The sequence below is a fragment of the Furipterus horrens genome, unplaced genomic scaffold, assembly GCF_987537825.1.
Source record: "Furipterus horrens unplaced genomic scaffold, mFurHor1.1.pri manual_scaffold_3, whole genome shotgun sequence".
NCBI lineage: Eukaryota > Metazoa > Chordata > Mammalia > Chiroptera > Furipteridae > Furipterus > Furipterus horrens.
In genome coordinates, this window is record NW_028327173.1 from 6,491,454 (window position 1) to 6,507,843 (window position 16,390).

Sequence of the window (16,390 nt, forward strand, 5' to 3'; positions counted from 1 at the left end):
GAAGCAGTGGGCCCACCGAAATCCCTGGTGATGCTTAAATGTCCCACTTTACTGATGAATCTCGGGGCGTCTGGTCAGTATGAAGATGGCTAAGAAAGTGATATCAGTGACTGTGAGCAACCGAGCATCATCAATTCTGACACTAGCGATATGAGTTCTTGGGGTTTCCAGAAAACTAGAGAGTACTTGAATCTTAAAGTCTCTCCTCATTTGTTAATGACAGTGATGATGGTTCTTAATCCTGCTGTTGACTGCTGTTCACTTTACATGGCTGAAATATTATTGTTATATTTTATTAAATATTTTAGTACACCATTTGGTTCAAATTTTTTTCCCTTGTTTCCCTCCTCTAAACCTAGGTGCGTCTTATGGTCAGGTGCGTCTTACAGTGAGAAAAATATGGTAACTCAGGTCAGAGCTAAATACTTGGGCTCTGACTGCCCAAGTTCAAGTCCTGGTTCTGCTACTTATTCCCTCTCTCAGCTCAGGCAAAGCTGTTTTCCTGTTGGGGCCACAGCCTCCTCATCCGTAAAATGGAATAACAACAGTACCTGCTCACGAGGTTGCTGTGAGGACTGAATGAGATGAAGTATGTAAAGCACCTGGCAAAGGGCTAGGCACACGGTAAGAGTTTGATAAATACCAGCTATTACTGTTTACAGACTGACTTCAGAATCCGTGTTCACTTTGAAGAAGTCCATACAGCTATTGTCTCCTGCATCCTTGGGATACAGGTAAGTCACAACAGACTGTTACCAATCAGGAAAAAAACAGAAAAGGCAGTAACTTTCTCAGGCTTGTGGGCAGGTGCCTCTCCAGCCAGGTGGATGCCTCTTGCTTTTCTAAAGGGAACGAAGCACTTACCAGCTCTCCGAAGTGTTTCATGGCGTATTCGAGCACCCCGGCAGCTGCCTCCGGCTGCTGGAGCTTATTATTGATGCTGGGAAAACAGAAGGCAGAGGTGGTCACACTCAGCACTCGGAGTGCGGGAAGCGTGGGGGGGGTCACTTGTGGACAGGTGGCCCACCAGCATGTTGGGGACAAGGTCTCGCAGATGCAGAGGGAGTCAGTGCTCTGGCACCACGCGGAAAGCTCGGCCTGAGAGACTTCACCTCGAGCCCATGCTCTCACTTGGAGTGGGCCCGTCTGGTGGACAGGGGGCCTTGCCTGCTCTGGGGCCCTTCCTCCAACCAGCACAGACTGCTTTCTTCTCAGATCCTGTGGGTCAGGCAGCACGTGCCTGTCTTTTAAAAATAAGCAATCCTGATCCAAAGCTGTCCCTGCTGTGCAGCAGAACCATATGAGGTACCTTTGAACTTTTAACTCTTACTTCCTTTCCCCAGCTGCCTTCAGGACCAAGGATAACCAAAGCAAATAAAAATCAGCGTGCTCTGTGGGCAACAGAAATGGCAGTGAGTCTGGGTCACCAACATCAATGACAGTGAACCCTGGGAACTGTGGCTGCGCAGCCGCCTTGCCTGCTCCCCTGACAGAGCCCGTCTCCTTCAAGTTCAGATGTCCCCTCAGCCCCCCAAGGGCAGCCGCCTTCCTCTGCAGCAGGCCGTGACGGGGCCGCACCCAGCGCTTCCTGCCCGGTCTCTGGCAGAGAGGTGCCTTTCACTAACAGCACCCCACTTTGCTGATGCCATCTGTGGGCAGCGTGTGGCCAATGGGGGTCGGAGGGTTAAAACTATAGCAGGGCAACCAGCAGGAACACTAGAAGGCCTGGAGCCAGCTCACCGGAGAGGCTGAAATGGTCCTGAAGGCGGGACCGCGCCGGACGCTGACCCTGTTCCGGGAGGACCCTGTGCAAGAGGGAGAGCAGCAACTGACACAGCACTAAGCCGAAGCCTGAGTTGTGGAAGGGGGTCAGGAGGGGGGGCACAGGCTAGAGGAAGTCAAAGGGCAACACAAGTGTGTCTATTCACAGGTAGGGAGCAAAATGTCTCAGACCAACGTGGAAGTCTAGACTGGTTTAACAAGCTGGGATCCGCTTATTGCCCTGCGTACCAGCTATCTGCCTAGAGTTAATTTATAAGCGGTTTTGGGAAATTCCAGGTTTTCGGTTCAATGTGGTAATATGGCAAGAGATCCCTGTTATAAACATTATTTTTAAAAATTTGAGTACCAGCACATTTCTTCCAATAAAACCAAGAGGGAACTGCCCAGAAATCTGATGAACTGAAGCAGTTACATTTGTGAAAGTAATAATCTAATGCTTCATATTTACAAAGCACATTTCAAATACTCTTTCCACAACCTAACACTCCCTTGACCTCACACACCCTGGAAGGCAAACTTTCAGTCCTGTTTTACCCTAGAGGAGACTAAGGCCCATGAACTTAGAAGCTGCATGACAATAACCAATTTTGAGTTTCAAACTTCTTATCTATAAAAGGGGCTAATACCACCTCCTCCACAGGGTTCAGGGAATTAAATGAAATAATGGATATGAAATTGCTAAGCAGGTCTTTATAGGTGCTTCTTCCTTCATCTGTTTTTGCCCTAGAAGTTGCTAAAAAGTTATGTTAGTGTAAAAAAAAAAAGATACATGTAAGGTTGGCACTTGAGCCAGCTCTAGCAAATCATCAAGCTCCAAACTCATCCCAACCAGGACTATTCGAGTCGGGTGTCCAAGCTCTAGGCTCCAGGCTCTGTAACTAGAGGCAAAAGTAGGGACAGACAGACAGCCTCGTGAGGGATCTGCTGGGCAGGCCCATTAGTGCTTCTGTCAGGTCCTGAGCAGAGCAGTGAGCCAGCACATTCTCCATAAGTTTCCTGCTACAGGATTCAGAAATGCTTTAACATCACGGGTTCCTTTAGGAAGCCCAACAGAGGCTTTGAATGAAAAGGCGGGTCCGAAGGGACCAGCCCCACCGCACGTCCCCACCGCACGTCCACACTGCACATCCCCACTGCACGTCCCCACTGTGAAGCAGTTTCCCGTTCTTCCCGGCCCTGAAGTCAGGTGCTTTACCCTGTTGCTCACTCACATGGGGCTAGGTGAACTGCATGGATAATTAATATTACTAAGTATGGATTTGTGATTAACTAGTTCCTTGAAGTCAAATAAAGATTCTGGAAGCCTTAAGAAAACAGGAAGGAAAAAAAAAAAAAAGCCAGTTTAACTATTATACTATAATCAAATACGTAACATATCATATATAAACATATATGTTCACACTCTTCCAATTGTTCAGGGTAGAGATTTTAAGTTAACCGGCTGCTCTCACCCATTTAATCTTCCCTCCTCCCTATTTTTATTTTACTTTCCTATAAGACTTCCTCCGTAAGAGACATTTCTCCATTCCTTCCTTCTGGAGTCCCCAGTGCATGCCCAGGGCTGCTGAGGAATGCAAATACAGGTGTGTGGGGCCTAGAAAGGGACGTGAGCAAAACTCTTGGTGCTCAAAGAAAGTTGGTCATCTTGTTTGGGCCCTAACTTCTGCCCTTCCTCCGTGACTCTGAAACCCTGTTGTGGGAGACAAGCTATCATAGCAACAACAGGAAGATGCCTATGTTTACTGAGCGCTCACTGTGCTAAGGGCTTATATGTGCAATCTCAACTTACTATTATTTATATTCCATTTTAATATGAAGAAACTTTGGTCCAGCAGGTCACAGGCTATTAGATATCATCCTTTCCCTTGAAAACTGTACCATCTGAAAGGACCTTCAATAGTAACTAATAAGAGTCTCCCATAAGCTCACAAGGGGAGGGCCAGTGTCTCAGATCTCCTGCCTCGGCATCGGTCGGTGTGGGGCAAATAGCTGTAAAATGAATGAGTGCAAGCACGGGGCGGGCTGTTTCAATGAGCTAACTCTCTCTCCAGTTGGCCATTCGGGAGGAAGGAGCCCTGCTGCTTCTTCATCTTAACCTCCTCACTGAAACTGTGGCTAACACTCCCCTCTGACCCCTACATTCCCATCCCCTGTTTTTTATTTCCTTTCAGAAGCTACTAATATGTCTTAAAGCCTCCCAACACGACAGTCAGCCATGTGGCCACAGCGGGTTTTCCCGAGGCGGCTTGTTCAAGGCCACCAGGCCTTCCGACTGCCCAGATTGCGAAGTACGGGATAAATCAGCCTCCATGGAAACTCAGTCGTTCTAGCTACTAAGTCCCCAGTCTCCTGTCTACTTGGGTGACACAAGCCTGGCCTTTGAAATATTCCCCTTTTAAACTCGGATGTGGTTTTATGAGACTGGAGGGAGAGGCTGGATGATGTCTGACTCACGGGAAGAAAAATCACCTTTGCTCAAAAGCCCCTTGAGGAGGAGCTCTCGTTTTACGGGGCAGCTGGGAGTTTTCTACAGCCCGTCCTATAAACGCTCCCTTGTCTGCCCCTCAGTCTTTCCCCGTTACCGCTGGAGGCTCATAAAGGGCAAACTGTTCAAGCCCCAGCCTGAGAGCAGAGGAGCACTAATGACGCGAACCAGAACCCCTGACGATGGTCCAGGTAAAAAGGTCTGACGACAAACAAGCTGAGCAAGACAGAGGCCTGGGCAGCAACGTGCCCACCCCAGCGGCGGGGAGATACGGCAGGCCGACCAGACTTCCCATCTCCTCTCAACGTGACTGAGGTCAGAAGGAACACGGGGCTGCGCCCCAGGACCTTCCTAAGCTGCTGGCCACCGACTCCCACTGCTGTCTTACTTAACAGGGGCGAAGGGGTACACGTTCTGCTCCAAATTCCAGAGCGCCCAGTGGGGACCTTCCACAGCTGTGAATTTACAGAGCAAACACACTGCCTGTCCACAGAGTAAAACCCAGAGCCCACCAATGAGCCCGGTGTTAGGAAGACAATGAAGAGAGGCAAACAGGCGAACACAGTGAATTAGGTATCAGGGGAGAGGCAATTATAGACATTTGCACCCATTCAATTCCCCACCTCGAGGGCTAATTTTTACTAAAGGAAGCTGAATTGAAGACCTTGACACAGAAAGTTCTGGGCAACTGAGGAAACGCTTTCCAGAGGCGAGCAGAATTAACACACACAGAGGAGAAATTATCTCGATGCCTTCTACAGCAAACGGGTCCCACCAAGTGTCTTTTCTCCCTACGTCCCAAAAATCTGGTTCCAGAAGCAGGGACAGTGTGTAAGCTGAGTAGGGGACTCCAATTTGAACTTCTCATTGCCTGGGCAGGTTCCTTGTCGAGAGTGATGGCTGAGAAGCCAGTGCTGGGAGCAGGGGCCGTTTACTTCTGTGACTTCCCCTTCTGAGCTTTTCCTCCGTGCTTTTCATGGGCTGGGGGTGACCAGCTGCCTTGAGGATGGGACTGACAGACAGGACCAGTCATTAACTGCTCCAGGTCTTAATGCTGACATTCCTACCACCTGAAGAACTCTTGTTTCCTCAAGGGTCTCCTAGGTCACTGCCCCGCAGGTTCTGGACTGGTGTCAAAGCCGAAGTACTCGAAGTACTCGGTCTGCTAATCCCTTCTTCAATGGTTCACCTGGTTATTTATCAACCTTCCCTCCTAGTCCTGGTGCCTTGGTGACCTTCAGCTATTAAGAGCAAAGCGATGCAGGATCATTCAACACAAAGCCCGAGCCTGTCGGAAAGTCAGGCAGATGGGGGCATCCGCCGTCCCATCTGGGGAACCACTTAGGCCTTCCTAGTGCTCCCGTCAGGAATTTACGAGGACGTTACGCACTGGCTTCCCAATGGCCCTGGGCCTTCTTTCTCCTGTCTATTTCTAGCGCAGACCAAAGCCTGCATTTTATTTGGTTCACTGTCAAGAATTCTCCGAATTCCCTTGGTGCTAGGCTGGTGACACATGTAACACAGCTGACAGGGGACCTCGCAGGTCTGACTGAGGAGCTCCCGCCCTGCCGAGACACAAGAGGCCAAGCTGGACACTGCTTTGGGTCCTTAGCACCGTGTCAAACAGTCTTTGCTCCTTCAGTTCATTCCATCAGCTCTCCTGGCACCAAAACATAGCCCTGTGCCCAACATACGGTTAAAACCGAAACAGCCACGTTCCCCTACAGAGCCAGGAAGTTTTGGGGTTGGCTGGGGCCCAGTGTCCTTATCAGGCAGTTACCCTGGAACTCTAGTAACAGCAGAATGGACTGCACAACTCCAACGTGTGACCCTCTTTCTGAACAGGGTCACTTAAAAGCAAAAGGACAGCAGCGAGGACAGAGGCAATGCGCGACCATCTGAAATGTGACACAGAGAACGGTTGAGAGGGGCAGACAGTGGGGGAAGTGAAGAGAGACTGGCAGCCTCAGTCACCCACTTATACCCAGAGTCAGGTGATGAAAACGCGCCCCTGCCTCCAGCACGGTCACACCCTCCTTTCTCGCTTCAGAAACTGAGGCAAGGAAACTTTACTCCTTTTCTACACGCTGAGAAAGGGAAGGCTGGTCTCGCTAGAACAGCGGTTCTCAGCCTGCGGGTCACGACTCCTTTGGGGGTCCAACGACCCTTTCACAGGGGTCGCCTAAGACCACCGGAAACCACATGTATAATTACATATTGTTTTTGTGATTAGTCACTATGCTTTAGTTATGGTTGGGGGTCCCCACCACACGAGGAACGGTATTACAGGGTCGCGGCATTAGGAAGGTTGAGAACCACTGCGCTAGAAGGTTTCAAAGCCAGGACATGCAATGTCCTTGGAGCTCTCAGGGACCTGAGGCACCAAGATAACAAAGATTTGGTGCCAGAGAGGTGACTCATCTTGGACAATCAAATTAGGTTCCTGACACCCCAGTGCACAGTGGCCTAAAGCTAAAGCACTCTTCAGGCTGTCTTCACCCCCTCCGTGGTCCAGTCACAGTTTAAATGGTATGTCTGTCCCAATACCTAGAGGACATGCCCAATCAGTATGTGAGAAAGTGGGGGCCCTTAATAATAAAAAGAGAATGCTAACAGCTGTCCAGATTAGGGAAAGGGGAGACAGGAAACCTATCTTTTCAAGACCAGTGTGAGACAGGTATAACTTTTTTTTTAATTAAGAAAAATGTGAAGGAGGGAAGTTCACCACAATATAATCACTTTTCCAAAATACTATTTTTACCAATGCATAGTCTTTCTAAATAAATACATATTGTGTACATCGTGGTAAACCGAAGCATTCTTGCAGTTTTGAATTCTGCTCTTTCACAGAACACAGGCATTTTATACTTTATCCAGAGCCTTCGTAATTACGTTCCACACCTGCAAACTGCCTCCTGCTGAGATCCCGCGTCTGTAACCTATGACGGGTCTCGTGGGCGCCCCCTCTTGGCTGGCTGGGGGCAGCACTTGTTAGGTGACCAGGCCACCAGGAGAGCGGCTTAGGAGCTGCGGGTCAGCCCTCTCTGTGCTCATGAGTGATGTGTCCTGTAGGAGCCTGCAAGGTCGGTTCGGGGGCTCAGAGTGCCCATCCCCTGCGGACAAGGACAGGGTTCAGGGACAAGCCAGGCAAGCGGTCGTTCTACACATCGCCTCGAGCCGCGTCCTGGCCGGACGCAGGGCCTGGGTGCCTGAGCACAGGCCAGCATACGGCACCGAGAGGCCGCACAGCCCCGAAGTGCCAAAGCCCAGGCTTCCGCTGCCCAGGTTTCCAACCCAGGGCCTGTCAGAGGTGTGCTGTAAAAATGATGAATGGCTGTCACATCTCCTAGGCTCTGGCTGATTTAGGAGCGATTGGCAGGCACATCACTCCCAGCATGTCAGCCAGTTAATTACTTCCACCTTTATCTTTCTTGTCAACACTTCTTGACAAATTGGCCATTATCTTTTTATTCTACAACAATGAGCACTGCTCCTTTTCTGGGGCTGCCTGGAGGTCTCTCTCCTCCTTTCAGCTTCGTCACACCCAGAGCAAAATGAAGACCTCTGTGCGAGAGGATCAGAAAGAAGCCGCCAGGAACAGGCGGAAAGGAACAGAAAGGAGCGAGGGTTCTCAGACTGAATCCAAAGCTGATTTTCAACTGCCTTGACTCAAAGCAGAGCTGATATTTTGGGTAAGATCCTGATTTCTTGGCTTCTGACTCAGTCTATTATGTGGATGAAGTTGGGGAACAAAAATGAAATGAGCTGGCATCTAGAGCTGGCAGCTTCGAACTCTGTGCCCACTTGACTCTATAAGCAGATGTGAGCTGGCACTTTTACTCCATTATGGAGCGAGGCCGCACTGTAGAAATACGGATGCCCATTTTGAGATCAGGGAAAAGAAAAAATGGGCCCAGCTCCTTGGTAAGGAAAAGCTGACAGAAGAGGACCATAACTGGATCACCATCATTCCGAGACAATGAGATGTCCAAAAGAATCTGGAGAGACCAATGTCACCACTGAAACATTTCCTTGTCACCGGGACAGAGGGTCTGAGGGGGCTGTGAGGCAGAACCCACCACCTACTATATTTCATCAGTTCTAAGATGCACACTTTTTCCACACACTTTAATGCCTCTGAAATCATGATACTGTGTATAGTTCAAGGTTTCAGCGCACTGTGACCCAATTCATTTGCCAGCAGTTTGTCCTTCCACCCCCACAGTGGTACATAAAAATCAGGAGCAGCTTCTCCAACTCACCACGAGTGGCCCCATTAAGTCTCACGGCGTTCCTAAGGATGAGCTAGATGCAGAGGAAGAACAGAGGTTTTACTACTGACTACAGCAAGCTTCTCCCTTCAGAACAGTCTGGGGCTGCAAGAAAGACCGCCTGTCCTTGTGGTCAACTTAGGAGAAAACTGGGACTATTCATTTATGCAGCCCCTCCTGGAAGACCAGCTTCCTGCACTGAAGAGCAGCTTTCCTTGGGGTTTGCAAGATGCTCTATCAAGGCAGCTATTGTACAGTGAACCTGGAGGGCGTCTTTAGAACAGCCAGAAATAAATTTATGCTCCACGGGTGACGGGTGGGAGACCTGACCTTTTGGGTATGCCTGGCTGTAAAAGGGTGTTACAGAAAAAGATGGGGCGCCCTGGCTGGTGTGGCTCAGTGGACTGAGCACCAGCCTGCGAACCAAAAGGTTGCTGGTTCGATTCCCCGTCAGGGCACATGCCTGGGTTGCAGGCCAGGTCCCCAGTTGGGATGTGCAAGAAGCAGCCGATCAATGTTTCTCCCTGTCTTTCTCCTTCTCTTCCCTTCTATCTAAAATAAATAAATAAAATCTCTGGCTACACCGGGGCTTCCTGCATATGCCCACTCTGTGCTGCTTGGAGCCTTTCTACAAGGGGCACAGATTCCTAGAGGCACACTGGCACTTTTGCAGTCGGCATGAGCCAGAGGCTTGGAATGTGTTTTTACCGAGAAGTGAGGAGAACTGAGCAAATCCCTACCCTTCTCGACAGAGTGTTTTTCCTTCCAGCAGACGTGAGGGGAAAAAAACAAGACTGTGTACCTTTTCTGGAAGCCAGGAAACTATAAAAGCAGGACTCATACTTCCAAGCAACACAATAGACACCTTGGGCACATGTGTTTAGAATCCAGACAGAGGGGGTTTTGTTCATCCACGCAGCCCCTCTCCTACAGACTGTAAAGCCCAGTCACCCTCGCCATTAACTGGATGCTCGGGCGCAACTGGCTCAAATTCCCCAGCATTCTTAAAGAATTACAGGCCCCCTTTCCCGTCAGTGCTGCCTAAGCTGGGGGAGGGGGGGGAGGAGGGGGGACACGACAAGGGGCGGCCCCAAGCAAAGCTCTGAAGGCCCAGGGCAGCTGGGCACGGGCCTGTCCTCTTGTTTTGCACCCCAACCCCCACCCGATAGATAGGGTCCTATCTCTGGTTAACAGTGACTTTCTACAATTATAAGGTAATGCGCATTAGGTTCCTGGACACATTATGAGGACTTAGTTACCCAGAGACATGGCTGTTTTTATGGGGACACGTCACTCTCTTTGTTGTCTTCAATATGAGCAGCTGCGTGTAGCCCCTCGGGCCCTGATGAAGGTTAACTAATACGCCCGTGCAGCTTAAGTAATCAGATGACTTCACAGGCCTCCAGAGTAAACGCGAGTGGGACAAAACCCTACCCGCTGCTCTGTAGTCCTCTTGCCGATCTTCTTCAAAGGTAAAGGAAGAGGGCGAGACACAAATCAATGGTTCCCAGGGACACAAAGGGACTACACTATAAGGATGCTACCTCAAGTTGCTGATTAAGAAAAGAAGGCTGAACCAGATGATCTCGACTCTTCCAGTTCTCACTTTCTTTGATTCTTTAACTATGACCTATGGAAGAAAAATGGACTTAAAGCAGGAGAGAATGCAGTGCCCTATGAGGATGACCTCAGCATGGTAAAATACTGGCGGCGACCTTGGAGAGAGACGCTAAGTCTCCCAAACAGATGTTTATTTAGGGGAACAGAACCTTCTGTTGGGAATTCAGTCCTTCATTTGACAGGTTCCAATTAAGTATCTCTTTTGCCTTTACCTTTGTGCTAAGAGCCATGTACCAGAGCTTCTGTGGTAAATAAGACAGGCAAGGCCTTCGCTCTCACGGAGCTTACAGGTGGGTGAAGCAGATGTACCAAAACCAAACAAGCTGCAGGGAATGCTGCGGAGGTAACACCATGAAGGGAACGGAGTGCTCAGAGCGAGAACAAGATGGGGAACTTACTTTAGATTCGGGTGAGCAGGGAAGGCCTTTCTGAGGAGATGGTAATCACAGACCTAAATACTACTACTTCCTATTTGCTGGACACTGACCATGTGTCAGACACCATTCTAAGTGTTGTATGAACACTTCCTGTTTTTAAAGAGGCTTCCTCATTGAAGTACAACGCATACATATATGCAAAAGTATACAGAGTGCACAGCTTGACAAGTTATCACAAAGAGAAGACAGCCTTGAAACTACCATGCAGACCAAGAAAGAACTCAGCACACTGCCAGCATCCCAGAAGCTCCTGGGCCTTTCCCCAGGAGTTGCTCTCCAAAGTAACTCCACTGATTTATACTTCCACCTGCAGTGCGTGAAAATCCCAACTGCTCCACATCTCTGTCGACACTTGGTATATTCAGTGTTTTTCATTCCAGCCACTTTGATCAGTATATCATGGCATTTTATCATTTAAATTTGAATGTCTGTAATGACTTGGGAGCCTGACCGGCTTTTCGTGCATTTATTGGCCTTCTGGACTTCCTGTTTTATGAAACAGGTGCTGTTCACACTGCTGTCCGTCTTTTAATTGGCCACCCTTAGAAAAACTGATGAGTTCTCTACACACGCTGAACACCACACACGTGTATAGATCTTCTTGCCTTTCACTCCCTTCGTGGTGTCTTCCAATGCACAGAAATGACTACTTTTATTGCATGTTTTATTTTATTGTTAGTGTTTCCATATCTCGTTTAAGCAATCTTTACTTATCCTAAGATGCTGAAGATAATATCGTTTGTTATCTTCTAGATAACCTTTCACATTTAGAATTTAAATCTCCCCTGGACTTGAGGTTTTGTATGTGGTGTGAAGTAAGGGTCAAGAGCCTCCCCACCCCGCCCCGCCCCCCTGCCCCCAGAAGGCTATCTAGCTGACCCAGCAGAGCTTACTGACAACTGTCCTTTCCTCGCTGTCCTGTGGTGCTACAATGTCATGAGTCGACGTCCATGTATGTGTGGGTCTGTCCCTGGATGTTTAATTCTGTCCCATTTACCCACCTGTCCATCTTTGTGCCAGTACTATCCTGCCTTGATTACCTACTGTGGCTTCATGATAAATCTGATTGCCAGCAGGGTAATGCCTCTAAAGTTATTTTTCTTATTCAAAAATGCCTTGGCTATTTTTTATTTTTATTTATTCATCACCCATTAAAATAGTTTATTTCTCTTTCCTGTTGGTAATATTCTTAAAACAAAAATAACATCAGCTTTAGTGCTGTTCATAGAAAAAAAACCAAACATAAAAAAGGCACCATTTGCCAAATAACTTATTTGTTCCTAAGGGTATCAAAGGTACAGAATATTCACTTTCTTTTCAGACCTGTCTCGAAAGTATAATTATCCTCCTTGACAAAGTGAACAGATAGTCAGCAGCTGCCACACACTGCATTTGTTTTCAAGGGACAGTGGCAGGGATTTGGATGTGAGCAATATTTCATTTGTTAAAATGTTCTGCATCAGCTTTTAAAGAATTTTCCTTAAAAAAATTAGAGCGTTTGCTAATCCCATTTCCCAAACAAAGCAAATTACTTAAAACACATTCAGATCCCTGAACCAATGAGGGTTTTTCTTAAGGGCACATAGGTATGGGTAGGGCCAAATGATTATTCTGCTAAGGACCACATACTCTCTTGCAGCATGCATCGCTTCAAGACCAGGCCAGTGTGGCCGGGCAGACGGCTATGTGCTAGCGGGCAAGGAGCTGGAGTTCTAGCTAAGGAAAATTAAGGCCCGGAAAGGCAAATAAATCCTCTTCCCTCCTTTCTTGAAAGCTTGTGCTTCCAAACAAAACAAGCTCATTTAATAAATGTGTTCTCTGGTTAAAAAAAAACACATTCAGATCCCATTTCTCTTTACATCAGGAAAATATTTATGTACTGTTAGCTATTTTTAATTATTTGCTTTATTTAACTCAATTCTCATAAAAACCCTGTGAGGTGAAGTAATTATGATTTTTACCTCCATTTCACAGACCAGTGGCCCAGAGAAATTATGTGATTTAATTTGCCCAGGGTCATATAACTATCAAGTTATAACTGGGATTAGCTATAACTATCAAATTATGTCTGAGATTAGAACCCAGATGTTTGCTTGTAGACCCAAGTACTTCAAGTCCTTCATATACCACATCCTTAATCCTCAAGCCTGATGATTCCTTCAGAGTATTTAATAGGAATGCATTATAATTTTAAGAAAATCTAATGTTCTAAGCCGCCCATTTCCAGTTAAAAGTCTTGTTTGGCAGCTACAAAAGCCACTTTCCTGGTAAGACCCAGCAAAACAAAGCAACAAGAGGTAAAAGGTTCTTGGATTTCTTCCACAGCCCTCTGTCCCAGGAGTAACAATCTCCTCACATGGACTCGTAAGGCCCCTGAGGCCTGGCTCCCCGCCACCTCCGCCTTCTGGACACTTCAGCCACACTCAGCCCCGACATCCTCCTAGAAAGCCAAGGTCTTTCCCCTCCACCTCTGCCCAGAGTGCCATCGCCTGCTCCCAGCTACGTCCTCCTTTTTCTTTAAAACCTGGGGAGCACTTCCCTTGGGAGGCTTCCAGAACCTCACCTGGGCTGGGCACCCGTCCTTCCTCTGTGCCTCCTGTCCTAGCATGTCACGCTGTCCTAGAGATCGGCCATCTGCCTCTCAAACTAGACTGCGAGGCACTTGAATCTGGGTTGGTACTGCCAGAACAGATGTTCGCTACCAAGTCCCGAGAGAGACCTGAGAGCGAGCCCAGCAGGAGGCCTGAGAGCAGGGGCCCCGAGCATGCCCAGGGCACACTCTCTGGTAGGGGTGGCGAACTAGCAGGCCTGGGGAAGAGATGGACACAGCTTCTGTGACAGACTTCGGCTTTCGGACGGGACAGAAATAGAACTGAGTGATAGAAGGGTCAGGTATATAAATGGCCATGTTCAGTAAGGCAAGCTGGGACTCATTGAAAGACTCCAAAAGTAAAATACTCCCACGAAAGCGCACAATTAACTAACACGGCAGGTTCTCCCGAGTGGGGTCCAGTCAGTGAACCGGGAGTCCGGTTCCGAGAGCAGCCGCCTCTCTCCCGCACCAGGTCTGAGAGCGATGGTTTAGGAGCAGCCAGGGGCAGGGATGTGTTAGAACAGGAGAGCCCTCCTCCGGGCCCCTCCCAGCTCTGTGTCCCCAGGCTGCTCGGACGCTGCCAGTCCTCGGGGCCAGCCGAACGCCACGCAGTCCTGACTGTGGTCTTTGAGAACTTCCAGGCTAAGTACAACCCCACTGACTTTTCTTGTTAAGAATATAAGCTTTATTTTCAAAAGCATCTGTCCCAGGAGCACTGAGCTGACCCCCTTTCACCACCAGCAAAATGAAGAAGAGGAAAGACTCGGAGGTATCTGACGCAGGTGCTCCGTAAGTTTCCAGTTAGCGCCCATGTGTAGAGAAGGGAGTGAAAGCCTCTCTGAGAAGGGAAAACCGCTCCGGTCCCCACGTGCCTCCTGGCTGCCCGTACGGGCTCCGCTGGACTCACAGCAAGCGCTAACTCTTCCTTCTTGAAGAAATTCAGAATGGAGGACATGGAAGGGTTGTGGATGTTCTGGAGGAGAGATCATCTCCGGACAGGGGGAATACTCTTAATTAGAGGTTTTATTCAAAAAAACGGGGGGCAGGGGGGATTGACATTTGGGCAGCTTAGGCAATTTAAGAAGATCTTCAGATAAGAAGAGCTTGCCTCCACCTTCTGCCTTTTGTCAGCAATAAGCTTCCAGAAAAGAGATGTCAGCGAGTGGGCACTCGTGCCAAGAGCTACGGTTTGGGAGTGAAACCCTCCTCCTCCCTTGTCTAGAAAAGATGGCTACGTGGGTGACAAATATGAACGACGGTTCATTTTCTGTCCAGCTATGAAACCACTTTCCGTGTAAGCAGGGGACGGCGGCTGGGCAGGGCAAACCGCACCCTGACCCGAGAGCCCTAATGCCCCGCTGCTCTGCGACGCTGTCTTCACTGGCGGCCACGTGGGCGTTCCCAGACGGTAGGGTCACGTGCGATGTCACACAGGGCTGCACGGCACACAGCATGTCCACGGCGCGCAGTCTGAGCTCAGTGTCATCTGATGGCCAGGAGACAGTTGGGAGATTCTCGCGGAGTCTAGCAGACCCTGTCCGAGGCTGACAGTTGGGTCCGGGTCTGCGTGAGGGAGATGGACTCCACAGAGATGAGACGGGGCAGCCCAGCCGGACTGGCTCACAGTGCCCACTGCACGCAGCCCCTTTTGAGCAGAATGACAAGTTACCGTAGAGTGCCGGCAACATCCTCGCCCCGCAGTCACCCTGATCCACGCGATCCACCACTGCTTTCCGATTTAGAGAAGAAAAAATTGTTCGGTAACTCCAGCTGCCTAGGCAGAAGGGACTTTCTGAGAAGCTAGAAGCCCTGGCTGGAACTCTGGGGGATCATAACGAGGAAGAAGAGGTGCCAGGGGTCGGCTCGGCTCGTGTGTGAAGGACTCACATCAAAGAGCAACAGTACAAGAGCTGCCTCAGTGGCTCCGTAACATGGGAAGTACAGGAGTAAGTCACAAAGACGGGTTACCGTTTAAGGACGAAAGAACTTTTGTGCACGTTCTTAGTGAAAAGCTTATTTTAAGGATTTAAATTTTGCTGAAAATGCAGGCTTTTTCCATTTGCTTTCAAAAGAGGAGCGCCCTTCAAATACAGTACCTGAAAAATTACGATATCCGTATTTTCAGGGATATCATATATAAAGAGAGAATAATGTCAGATCTGCAAACTATATTATTGCACAGGAAGAGGAACATTACTCTAGTAATGGATTTATTGGTGATGGGGACTCTTGTCTTTATGATTTAATGTGTTTCCCAAGTTTTGAACCACAGGCCAAGGGTTCCCTGTTCTGCCCAAAGACCCATGGAACTGTGGGTGCCTAATGCAGAGCCACGTGCGTTTCCCCTGCACTTGCATCCCTGCCATCACCTCTGACACCTCCTTGCCAAAAGTCAAGTGTGAGAAGTCCACTCTTTGGCGAAGGAGAACGTCTGGAAAAAGAAAGGTAACTGAGCAAATCCTGTGGATGCAAAAGACAAAGTCTTTTCTGCTTCCTAAGAGATGTATTCCATCCTCCTCTTTCTAGAGCTTTTCCAAGTTGTGAATGTTCAAATGTGAGACAGTGTTAGATCTAGGTCGAATGGGGCTTTTGTAAAACACTGAATGATCAGAGAAAGGAATAAGTAGCTTTGTTAAAAGCACATTCAGCAGGATGCCAAAATACACCAGGTCCCCCTATAAACAGCATGGATTACATTAACAGGCCTCCCCGGGTGAGTGGAATCTTAGTCCCAACTCTCACTGCCTACCTTACACTCACCCCGTGGTTATGTAACCTTGAGAACGGAATTTGGAATTTCTTCTGACACTGCCCTGCTTGCTGATAGAGCTGAGCCAGCGGCTGGCAGGGGCACCGTCTAGTAGGCGAAACTGGAAACACACACATTCACAGTCCTCTTGTCTCGGGCCCAGAGACTGTGAATGCAGGCAAGGAAAGAAAGCCTCGCCCTGTCTCCCTCCTCCCCTCCTCTGGCCTAAGTTCATGCTGACTTCACCCACCAGGCACCTGACCCTCCCAGATGCGCTGGGAGGGGCTGACGCGCCTTGCACGTGGGGTGGAGGTGCAGGCAGCCGACGGTATTTAAGATGCTGAGTTTGTAGAGCACTCGGGCTTGGGGAGGAAAGCTATCGGATACCCAGTTAGGCCGCACTTTCAGAAACTCAAGCTTTGACCAAGGCTGAGAAAGAGGAAGGAAAGAGAA

General features: G+C 48.9%; 1 protein-coding gene across 1 annotated transcript in view; it reads right to left on the bottom strand.

Annotated features, from left to right (window-relative positions):
- The window catches only part of MTOR (mechanistic target of rapamycin kinase), a 114,088-nt gene that overhangs the window by 43,369 nt on the left and 54,329 nt on the right, over positions 1 to 16,390 (bottom strand). Inside the window, exon 28 of the mRNA XM_090268590.1 lies at positions 865 to 940. Within this exon, the coding sequence (XP_090124716.1) occupies positions 865 to 940 (76 nt within the window). The remainder of the gene's footprint in view (positions 1 to 864; positions 941 to 16,390) is intronic.